This window comes from Elephas maximus, chromosome 2 (assembly GCF_024166365.1).
Source record: "Elephas maximus indicus isolate mEleMax1 chromosome 2, mEleMax1 primary haplotype, whole genome shotgun sequence".
Taxonomy (NCBI): Eukaryota; Metazoa; Chordata; class Mammalia; order Proboscidea; family Elephantidae; genus Elephas; species Elephas maximus.
The window spans coordinates 49,918,502-49,930,527 of NC_064820.1; the positions used below are offsets into that span (position 1 = coordinate 49,918,502).

General features: G+C 37.2%; 1 protein-coding gene across 1 annotated transcript in view; it reads right to left on the reverse strand.

Annotated features, from left to right (window-relative positions):
- Positions 1–2,298: 2,298 nt before the first annotated feature.
- The window catches only part of C2H5orf34 (chromosome 2 C5orf34 homolog), a 35,296-nt gene continuing 25,568 nt past the window's right edge, over positions 2,299–12,026 (reverse strand). Inside the window, exons 8-13 of the mRNA XM_049863359.1 lie at positions 11,855–11,924; positions 8,145–8,315; positions 7,397–7,491; positions 6,093–6,191; positions 3,476–3,516; positions 2,299–2,651 (exon numbers count right to left, since the gene is read on the reverse strand). Of these exons, the coding sequence (XP_049719316.1) occupies positions 2,461–2,651; positions 3,476–3,516; positions 6,093–6,191; positions 7,397–7,491; positions 8,145–8,315; positions 11,855–11,924 (667 nt within the window). The 3' untranslated portion in view covers positions 2,299–2,460. The remainder of the gene's footprint in view (positions 2,652–3,475; positions 3,517–6,092; positions 6,192–7,396; positions 7,492–8,144; positions 8,316–11,854; positions 11,925–12,026) is intronic.

The window sequence follows — 12,026 nt, forward strand, 5'->3', positions numbered from 1 at the left end:
GTGCTGGAGCAAGCAGCCGGAAAGACAGCCCCGCCCCTCTCTCCGCCCCTTCGCCTAGGCACCATAGAGACGCCAGGTGCGGCCAGAGCGGCTCCCGCCCCCAGCGTCAGCCGGGGACGTCGGGATACTGGCCCCACTCTGAGCCGAGGGAAGGCGATACTCGAGTACTTTCTGGTTGCGCGAGTGGATAAATTGAGTTCTCCCCGGCCCTGCGCAAAAAAGGGGACCTTTGGAACGACTGGGTGGGGTGTGAAAAGTGCCTTGTTAGTTTCCTTCTGTCAAATTTGAGGGTTCGTTTCTTGGCGTAGCCGACGCCATGTCACAGACGTAGCCGCCGACTTCCCCACGACGTACCTTAAGCGGTGGCTGGGAAACTGGGGACCAAGAAGTGGCCTCATCGAAAGCAGGACGTACAGGCCTATACCCCAGACGCTTGAGCTGGGAGCCACGGGCCGTTGTGTGTCCCGAGGGTGTTCAGATTTTTCCAGCTTCCTTCAGCGGATACTTCAGGGTGGGCGTCGGAGTTTTTCCACAGGACAGTGGGACCGCGCGGTGCTGCAGACCTAACACAATTCTGTAGCGCTTTACCACCCCCTCGGAGATCTCTTGATAATTATTCGTTCCCACTGTGTACGTTGAGAGCTACCCTTCTTTGTGGATAGCAGTGACGCGGGCTGCAACATTTAGTCATGACTACTAAATGCTCACTTGAAAAAGCGACTCCAGTTAATTAACGGGACTCAAAAGATGCAGCCTGTTTACTGGAACTCTGGCCAGGTACCAATCCCCCTGTCTCGGAGTGGTGGGTGCTGTCTTAGCATAGAGCACACATCTAGCTTGGCTTTTGGCTCTAGGAAGCAATGGCCCAAGAGAAGAGGCCTAAAGAGGACCACTGTTTCTCCTTCCTACTTACAGTTTCTCAAAACAAGTGTCAGGTAGAAGGAAGGAGAGCAGTGAGATCCTATTATATAGTTGAAAGACACCATAGAAAATTGTAATCGTCAATCACATATCAACTCCTAGGCTACTCACAAAGGTATTGAGTGTAGCTCAATTTCTAAATCATGTAATTTTTCATTGCCTGTCACACTTTTGGTTCATGGCCAATGGAAGACTCAATTGAGGTGGAAGAATTATACACGTTTTAACCCACAGAGCTTAAAAGGTAATTAAAAACGCCTGTCACCAAATACATTAGCAATTGAGTGCTTTCAGTCCTGTCAAGAATATATAGAAAGATGGCACATTTTCTGTTTGAATGCAATTAACAGTTTGCCATTGACCTTCTGGGGTATATGTCTTATCATAGCCTAGGCCTTCTAGAGCTATTGAGGGACCACATAAATGGCTTCCTGCAACCAAAACATAACAAAACCTTTACACTTTTTTTTTCTGTAATCGGTTTGTTATCTAAAGGTACTGATTTATGAAACACATACTGAGTGCTCTCAGTGTGCCTGGCACTATGCTTGGCACTGAGGCTACAGAATAGCTTTATGAAGCTCAAGTTCTAGTGGGAGCTATAGACCATAAAGAAACAAATAAGCTAGACAAATAGTAGTAAGTGCTGTTAGAGGAAATAGAGTGATGTAATAGAGAATAACTGGGAGGGGACAACTTTAGACAAAGTAGTCAAGGAGGTGCCTCTGAGGAGGTGATATTTATATTGAGACCTGAAGGTTGGGAAAGAGCCCAGTGTGAGGAGCTAAAGAGAGCACTGTGCATATTCAAATCACTGATATTACTCCTCTCTACTCTGCTTTATTCTCCATTTTTCTCTGTTGCTTCCACTCTTTTATGTGAAGAGGTTGGTCTTTTATAGAAATCAGAAGTTAACTGAATATTTCTGGTTGTCTTTAGTGTAATCTTTAAGTCTTTTTAGCTGTGTGGTTTTATTTACCTGTGTGGTTTTGTTACATATAATGCTTTGGATAAGCCCTCTCTCTTAGTCTCATGCACTTTGCAGCACTTATCTTTTCATATGTTCATCAGGCAGTTCCAACAAAATTTAATCTTTGCCGAAGTGCACAATTCTCAGCTTGAAGCAATATTGCTTAGATGAGGTTTTATTTATTTTTTAATAAGATCTATTTCTCATCTTATAGTTCTATCAAATACTTGGAGTAGAACCAAACAGAAAATTGCCAAACATACAATACTGCATATTTAAAAAAAAAAAAAAAAGATTGCAGGTTAATAGTGTTTTACAAGATAAAAACAAACTTTATGGATTTTTTTCTCATAAATCTGCAATAGTTCAAAATTTTCAAAACAGTTCTTTATTAATCAAATATATATTTTAAAATTTATAAGTTAGGTATATTGCCTCCAAATGTCAATTCTCATATGATCATTGTACAGAAATACTGTATAGAATTTCTTGGGTTACTAGTGATTCTTCTTATCAATCACTTGAAACAACATCCTTAAGGCTTAATAACAGTACAATTATTCCACTTTTCACTTTTTTGACTTCGACAGAAGACAGTCAATATCTTGAAGAATTTCAGAAGTTTTTTTCAATGCTACTAACACGCTCTTTTCATTAACTTCTAGCAAGGTTTCAGAAGATTTTGGTTTGCAATGACCAGAAGACTGCTGGTTTTTCTTGTTAGAAATCTGGTTTAGGACACCACAATTCTCCAGTAACACTGAGGTGATTAGTTAAGGAGTTTCCCCTACATTTTTCATTGTATTTTTACTTTCAGAATGCCTGACCTTTTTGTTAAATATTCTCAATTGGGAGGAAGATCTCTTGGGTTCTAATATTTTAGAGTTGGGAATTCAGAGCTCATTGAGTTAGGTGGGTTAGATTACTGAGGAGGAAGGATGAGTAAATACATGTGTGTTGGGATGGAGGTAGGTGGTGGGGAGGAAACAGAAGAATTAAAATCTCAGTAACATTTCTCTAACCAAAGAAGTGATATAGGAATGATAGGGAACAAAAGGGGGTAAAAGGATTATAAGCAATCTGTGTAGTGTTTTTATTTTTTCTAATTAAAAAACATTGAGAAATAAACTTGTCTTCTGTTGCAGAGCTACTTTATCATTTGAATAGGATTAAAAATCAGAAGATAAAACAAATTTCGATGAAGGTGGTGAGACTGTACAGAATGTGAGAAAAAGTAGTCAGGGACAGATCTCAAACAGTTACAATTTAGAATATAATTATATAATTTAAAAAGTTTCCAATGAAGACCTTAACCCTACTTCACTATTTTTTGTCTGATTTAATGTTAACATGATGTACCTTCAACAGATACATCTTAAATTACAATCTTAAAATACCCATGCTATTCAATAAAGCTATGAGTCGGAATCGACTCGACGGCACTGGGTTTGGTTTTTTTGGTTTTATTCAATAAAGCTCAGCATATGTAAGTATGGATTTCATATTCATAAAGTACACAGTCATGAATTAAGCTTAGAATGGAAAAGAAGTGGTTATGCAGGACAAATTCTGTTTAAAGGATACAGTTAAACTTCTGTATCTTTTCAAGTTCAGAAGCAACAGACCTGTGCAAGGAAAAAAAAATTAAATTCATGACAGTTGTCTGATTCTTTTATAACCACAAAATTTTCATGTAAGCATACTTGATTTTTTTTCCATAAGGGATAAAATCTTAGAGGAACCTGGAAGTTAAAAACTCTATATTTGCTATATTTATTTGACTCAATTGATAGTTATTAAGCACTTTTTTTTAAGATGTTGATGTAGCTTTAATATCATCCAATCATCTCTTCAGAAGAGTACTTAAGACCTGTCAGAACAATCACTGATTGCTAAGAGTACACCCAACTCCTCACTTATCGTCATGACTAAGTTCCAAAGACCAGGTTATTACGTAAAAATCGGCACTACGCAAAAATGGAGGATTTTTTTGTTTTCAGATCATCCATTCTCTTTTAATTTAGAAAATATGATCATAGAAATAATAATGGCTAAGATTTACTGATGTGCTCATCACTGTGAGGGGTCCGGTTATGGATTATCCCTCTGTGGAGGAGGACTGTAGAAGACAAAGCTGAATAAAGCCAGGCTGTGAGACTGAAGGGCCCATGGCTTAACCACTTCACCTTTCTCCTGTGCTGGGTCAGAGCTTCCCTAGCTGAGCTGCTTCAAGGGCTCCACTCTCACCCTTGCGAGCCCTGCATGCACTCTCCCAGCTCAAGATCCAGGAGCCTCTTTTGCCTTCTGGGCCTGCTGACTCACCAAAGGCTTCCTGTGAGAGCACTAGGAGCCTGGCCACACACCCGGCCCCCCCCCCACTGAGGTAGAGGCTTCAGGGCCAGTTTGGCTTACTCTGGGACATCATTAAACAAGTACACATTTCTTCTAAACACCCTCTCTGATACCTCTGTCTTTCCTCCCTTTCCACCCCACAGTAATTTTGAGCTGCAGAGCTCCAGGGCCTCAGGCTACATAGGAGCTAGAAGCCCAGAAGAGGCACCTGCTGGCTTGGTGCTGCCTGCACGTCTGCCTGCAGGCCAAGGCCACCGAGGAGGCTGACCCCATGTGGCAGGAGGGAACAGAGGGCCCCGGGCAGCAGCACAGCTCAGCTTCCTAGAGGCCACCCAGAGACCCTCCTTGAGGGAAGAGACGCTTCAAAGCTGTTGCTGCCACGTTTACTACCTCATCAACGTGCAAAAAAGTCGGACAGTAGATTTTTTACTACTGTCATGAGTGCAACATTGGATAATGAGATAATCCATAGGTGAGGAGTAGGTGTACGTAGAAAGGCAACACAGAGCTAAAATGCTTCAAGAGACATGCTGACGTGTGATACATCTATTTTTCTTGTTTGGAAATAATAGAATAGACCACGGTGCATAAAGCACCTAGAGGTGGAACATTTCAATTGGAGAGGCAAAATGTCATGTTCCTTGTCTAGTTCTAGACCACAGCTACTTCAGGAGAGAAGGGTGGCAGACAAAGGCAGACAGTTGTTAACTGGGCTGATTAGACTGAAATCTGTACAAAATAATCCAGATGACAGAGGAAAAAAAAAAAAAATTACAGATACTGAGAAAATATATTTCCTTGAAGCTGTTCTAACTCTGGATTTTATTAAACACATTTGATTTTTAGCAGGAAAGGAAGGTGGACAGCTCAAAATCATTAAATTCAGAATCTATGTGTAACTGCTATGGTAGGCTCAAATGCAATTGAAACATCCCTAGCTATGTGATTTGGTATCCAGAGAACAGAAATGCAAAGTCCTTGTAGAAGTCACTGGTGCTGAGAGTACTTTTTTTTTTCTTTTTAATTGTATTAGATATCTTAAAATGAAATTAAAACATATTTGTTTAAAAAATTTAATGATCATCCCATAAACAGAAAAATAAAATTTCTCCTCTCCACTTGGTGCTCCTCCACTCTCTGTCCCTCTAGCTCTGCTACCTCCATTAATTATTCTTTCTTTTCTTTTTACTGTGGCAAAAATTCATGCGACGCCCAACAGATAGTGTCTGCTCCATAAGATCTATCTCCTTGCTATCTGCACAGGCCAAAATTTACATTTTACCTTGGCCCTTGCTTCCTGCCTAAAATGTCCTATTTTCCCTAAATTTTCTTTTGAAGCCAGTTCTAGTCCCCTGCACATTGGAAGGCACCCAAGAGAGACTAAAATGCTTGCTTTACTTTTTAATTTGCCAGTTAATTTTGGGTAGGTAATTAATAGGATAGATATTATTTAAATATCAACTTTTCCTGAAAGCTTATTATGCTAGTCAACATTTATTTCCTTTAATATTACTGAAAATTTAAAATCCTTTTAACCTTTTTCATAAAACTTTAGAATGAATTTATCACAGAGTCATAAGCATTCTGATGTGAAGTTTTCAATACAAAGTGTTTCTGACCTTCAAGATGAAATATAATAAATTAGAAGACTGCTAAAATAAATCAAAAATAATAATAATGTTATTTTCAAACTTAAGCAATCAAAAACATTACAGGAGTTCAATATACTTAATTAAAAGGAAGAAAGTTTTCTGAGTAAAAATCTCGCAGAGTTTACCATTTGACACCTTAATTTTTAAGTATTAGTTGGTTCTTCTAAACACATTAAGTTTAAAAGAAAGATAAATACCATTTTTCTTTAAGAACTGAAGACGAAGGATGTGTAAGCATCTCTCTCAGACTGGCCTGGGTCAGTTTTCTGCACCATGATATTACTGTTGTCACATATCTAGATTGAATATGTTAAAATAAACAGTTGAAAAATGAACTTGTATAGATTATATAGGTATTCAAAACAAAGGGAAAAATCATTAAGATAATTTTGGAAAAGGATAACGGAAAATTTTTAAAGTGAAGCATTTAGCATTTTCCAGATCTTTTTTACCCAATATAGAAAAGGTATGTTTTTCCCATTACTCATCAAAAATAATTTATTCATATGCATGATTAATTAACATGACATTTAAGAATCAAAACAAAGGTAGTCATCATTCAAACTAAAAATTCAAATACATAAATTCTCCTTATAGTTTTTCAACGTAAAATGAGTTTCATTAAGTTTATCATGAATGTCTTTATACATAAGATTATTTAAGTGAGCATTTGCTTACCAAAAGTGAAACCAGAAAATAATCATTATTGCATATATATACACACATACATATATATACACATATATAAATTATATATAACTCATTGAATATACAAAACAAGTATCAGTTTTAATAAAATGAATGATCTGAAGTGATTAGTTAAAACAAATAGGAACATTTGCTACAACAGTATCTTTTTGAGGCAAATTATGGTATTCAAAATAGCAATAAGTGCTAGAGTATGTAGACCAAAAATAAAGTCCAAAAGAAAAATAAATTCAAGAAGTAGAAAAGTAATTCCTTTGTGATATTCTCAAGTAAAATCACTAAAATGTCAAGGATGTTACAATTAGAATTACTATAAATAATTAAACATTACGTGAGCCAAAAGAGAAAAAGCATATTCACAATCTGATTTCAAGAATCTTCTCTATTTTAAGAATAATCAGCTCATTTTTTTTTTCTACTTTATAGAAATATACAACTGTAGTTATTTGTTGTTGGAAACCTTATTTCAAATTGGTTAGTTAATTGGTTAACACAGATGACCACAGCCCAACCACCATAGGAAGGTAGCTATGTCTATAACATTCTTCATTCGAAAATCACTTGAATATAAATAAAAATGGTTAAAGAAGATGTGATCTATTTACACTTAATTATGCTAGGTGCCAATATAACTATATTTCTATATTTGTAGAAATGATTTTAATTCATTTTACCCATAAGGAAAAACTAAAAATACACATAACATTTAAATAATATGAATTATATGCTTTTTCCCTGACAATTAAAAGTTATTTATTGACATGAAAATTATTTAAAAAATTGTTTTCAGTACCTTTCATATGGTCCAGGGTGTTCAATCTGAATGAGTTTATCTTGTCCATCAGGGAAAGTTAACTTACACCAACCTAAGTTGAGACTTTGATTTACCTTAAGATGCAAGAAGAAAGGTAAATTTTATCACTGTAAAACAAAAACCAACAAAACAAATCAACTCTCTTCTAACTTAATTATCAGTTTAAAAAATAAGAACCAGATGAATCAAAACCAAAACCAAACCCACTGCTGTCAAATTGATTCTGCCTCATAGTGACCCTATAGGACAGAGTAGAAGTGCCCCATACAGTTTCCAGGGCTGTAAATCTTTATGGAAGCAGATTGTCACATCTTTCTCCCACAATGCAGCTTGTGGGTTCGAACTGCCAGTCTTTTGGTTAGCAGCCAAGTACTTTAACCACTGAGCTACCAGGGCTCAAAAGAACTAATCATTAAAAATTTATTTTGACTAATATAAAATTTATATTTGACATGGTATATAGGTATTATTTATATAATCACCACTCATATAATTATCAAGAAGAATAAAAATACTAGCATCTCTCTATATAACGAGTTATCTTTATTAAAATAACTATTTGCCACACCATTTTAATTACTGATAGGAAATCCACAGAGATCCATAAAGCCTCTAGACAGATTTTATACTTCAAAAAAAAAAAAAAAAAAGTCTGATACTTTATTTTCTTTGTTCTGTTTTCCAGAGATAAATAAACAATATAGATTTCAGTCTGAAGTATACTCACCTGTACCTTTTGAGTGAAAAAGTTGAAATTCCAGTTTAAGGTTAGCGTAATACCATCTAAAAAGACAGCATGCACTTTGTCATCAGAGTATGCAAGAAATCTTCCCACCCTGGGTATGTGTGATTCTCTCAAAAGCAAAGGCAGTATATTGCTATCATTTATCCCAGGTACCTAAATTTAAGTAAATAAACATAGCAGGAAATAGAGTTATCCACTAACAAGATTTAAATGAATATTAATGAACCCTGATGCAACTTTAGATTGTTATTCATGAGTATTAAAGAATCTTTATGTATGTTTTAAACTTTCTAGAAGTAGATACCCAAAGCAGTCTACTTAGAGACAGAGTAACCTCTAGTATCTTTGTAAAGTTGCTCTTCTGTACTGAAATTTACAAAGAACACAGACAAAAATTAGAAGTATGGCAACATATAGGTTTGTAATCAAATTAGTATAGATACAAAAATCAAAGTCTGAGAATCACTTCCTCCAGGTTGGCATTAGAAGATTAATTTTTACAGTTATAAAAGTATATAGTAGAATACTATAATATCATGGTTTCTAAGGACTATTAGAAACCCTGGTGGCATAGTTGTTAAGTGCTATGGCTGCTAACCAAAAGGCTGGCAATTCAAATCCACCAGGCACTCCTTGGAAACTCTATGGGGCAGTCCTGTAGGGTCGCTATGAGCTGGAATCGACTCAACGGCAATGGGTTTGGTTTTTTTTAAAGACTATATTTTTTATGCACTACAAATCCACCACTCTTCTGTCAGTTTGTGGTACTGTGGTGGCTTGCATGTTGCTGTGATGCTAAAAACTATGCCACGGGTATCTCAAATACCAGCAGGGTCACTCATGGTGGACAGGTTTCAGTGGAGCTTCCAGACTAAGCGAGACTAGGAAGAAGGATCTGGCAGTCTACTACTGAAAAAACTGGCCAGCGAAAACCTTATGGACAACAGTAGAACACTGTCTGATATAGCACCAGAATATGAATCCCTCAGGTTGGAAGGCATTCAAGATACGACTGGGAAAGAGCTGCCTCCCCAAAGTAGAGTCGACCTTAATGACGCGGATGGAGTAAAGCTTTCAGGACCTTCATTTGCTGATATAGCACATCTCAAAATGAGAAGAAACATTTGCAAACATCCAATAATAATCAGAACAAAAAATGTACAAAGTATGAATCAAGGAAAATTGGAAGTTGTCAAAAATGAAGTGACATTCTTGAAGATCGATATCGTAGGCATTAGTGAGCTGAAATGGACTGGTATTGGTCATTCTGAATCAGACAATCATATGGTCTACTATGCCGGGAATGACAAATTGAGGAAGAATGGCATAGCATTCATCATCAAAAAGAACACTTCAAGGTCTATCATGAAATACAGTGCTGTCAGTGATAGGATGATATCCATATGTCCCAAGAAAGGCCAGTTAATAAGACTATTTTTCAAATTTACACACCAAACTGCTAAGGCCAAAGATGAAGAAATTGAAGATTTTTACCAACTTCTGCAGTTTAAAATTGATCAAACATGCAATAAATGCTAATTACGGGTGACTGGAATGTAAAAGTTGGAAACAAGAAGAATAAGCAAGAGTTGGAAAATACAGCCTTGGTGAAAGAAACAAAGCTGGATATCACATGATAGAATTTTGCAAGACCAAGGACCTATTCATTGGGAATACTTTTTCAACAACATAAATGGCGACTGTACACATGGACCTCACCAGATGGAATACACAGGAATCAAATCCACTGTATCTGTGGAAAGAGATGATGGAGAAGCTCAATATCATCAGTCAGAACAAGGCCAGGGGTCAACTGTGGAACAGACCATCAACTGCTCATAGGCAAGTTCAAGTTGAAGCTGAAGAAAATTAAATCAAGTCCACAAGAGCCAAAGTATGACCCTTGAGTATATCCCACCTGAATTCACAGACCATCTCCAGAACAGACTTGATGCACTGAACATTAATGACTGAAGACCAGATTAGTTGTGCGATGAGGTCATAAAAAAGACAGGAGGGAAAGTAAAAACCAAAATAGATGTCAGAAGAAACTCTGAAACTTACTCTTGAACATAGATTAGCTAAAGCAAATGAAAGAAACGATGAAATAAAAGCTGAATAGAAGATTTCAAAGGGCAGCTCAAGAAGACAAAGTAAAGTATTATAATGAAATGTGCAAAGACCTGAAGTTAGAAAACCAAAGGGGAAGAACATGCTCGGAATTTCTTAAGCTGAAGGAACTGAAGAAAAAATTCAAGCCTCAAGTTACAATATTGAAGGATTCTATGGGCAAAAGGAAACCCTGGTGGCATAGTGGTTGAGTCTGGCTGCTAACCAAAAGGTCAGCAGTTTGAATCCACCAGGCACTCCTTGGAAACCATATGCGACAGTTCTACTCTGTCCTATAGGGTTGCTATGAGTCAGAATTGACTCAGTGGCAGTGCGTTTGTTTTTTTGGTTTATGGGCAAAAAACTGAATGATGCAGGAAGCATCAAAAGAAGATGGAAGGGAATGCAGTTACTGTACCAAAAAGAATTGGTCAACATTCAACCATTTTAAGAGGCAGCATATGATCAAGAACTGATGGTACTGAAGGAAAAAGTCTAAGCTGCACTGAAGGCACTGACAAAAAATAAGGCTCCAGGAACTGATGAATGTCAATTAAGGTGTTTCAACAAATGGATGCAACACTGGAAGTGCTCACTCTTCTATGCCAAGAAATTTGGAAGACGGCCAGCCGACTGGAAGAGATCCATATAAGTACCTATTCCAAAGAAAGGTGTTAAAAAGCAAAGATGTCACTTTGAAGGCTAAGGTGTGCCTGACACAAGTCATAGTATTTTCAATAGCCTCATATGTATATGAAGCTGGACAATGAATAACAAAGACTGAAGAAGAACTGATGCATTTGAATTGTGGTGCTGGCAAAGAATATTGAATATACCATGGACTGCCAGAGAATGGGACACCCTGGTGGCATTGTGGTTAAGAGTTTGGCTGCTAACCAAAAGGTCGGCAGTTCAAATCCACCAGGTGCTCCTTGGAAACCGTATGGGGCAGTTCTACTCCGTCCTATAGGGTCACTATGAGTTGGAATCTACTCGACAGCAATGAGTTTTTGGGCCAGAGAAAGAACACATCTGTCTTGGAAGAAGTAGAGTCAGAAAGCTCCTTAGAAGCAAGGATGACAAGACTTTGTTCCATGTACTTTGGACACGTTATCAGAAAGGAGCAGTATCTGGAGAAGGACATCATGCTTGTTAAAGTACAGGGTCAGCGAAAAAGTCAAAGACCCTCAAATGGACACAGTGGCTGCAATAATGGACTCAAACATAGCAACGATTGGGAGGATGGCGCAGGACTGGGCAGTGTTTTGTTCTGTTGTACACAGGGTCGCTATGAGTGGGAACTGAGTCGAGGGCACCTAACAACAACATAATACAAATCCAACAAATCCGATCAATTTCCCTGCCCTTTTCCCTCCCATTACAAAAGAATGAAACAAAAATAAAAATGTATAATAAAAGTGTGATATAGAAGCCTGATTCTGAAGCGTTCTTCTTTTAGGCATTTTTCTGAATAATCCAATATTAATGTTACAAAGAGTTTCCTACACAACTGAGATGAAAGCAGTTTAAACTCAGAAGTATTAAAAAAAATCTTACTTCTGAAATAATTTTTTTTAACATACCATTTTCCAGCAGCATATACGATAATTATGGCTTAAAGAAAGCCTTATCCTGGCACAATGTTGAAGAATTCTGTGAACGTAAAAAACACTGCTTAAATATTTGCAAATCATGGAATTTTCCAGTTTGAGCAGCTCATTTTCAATATCACATAACATTTTTAGGTGGCAAGTA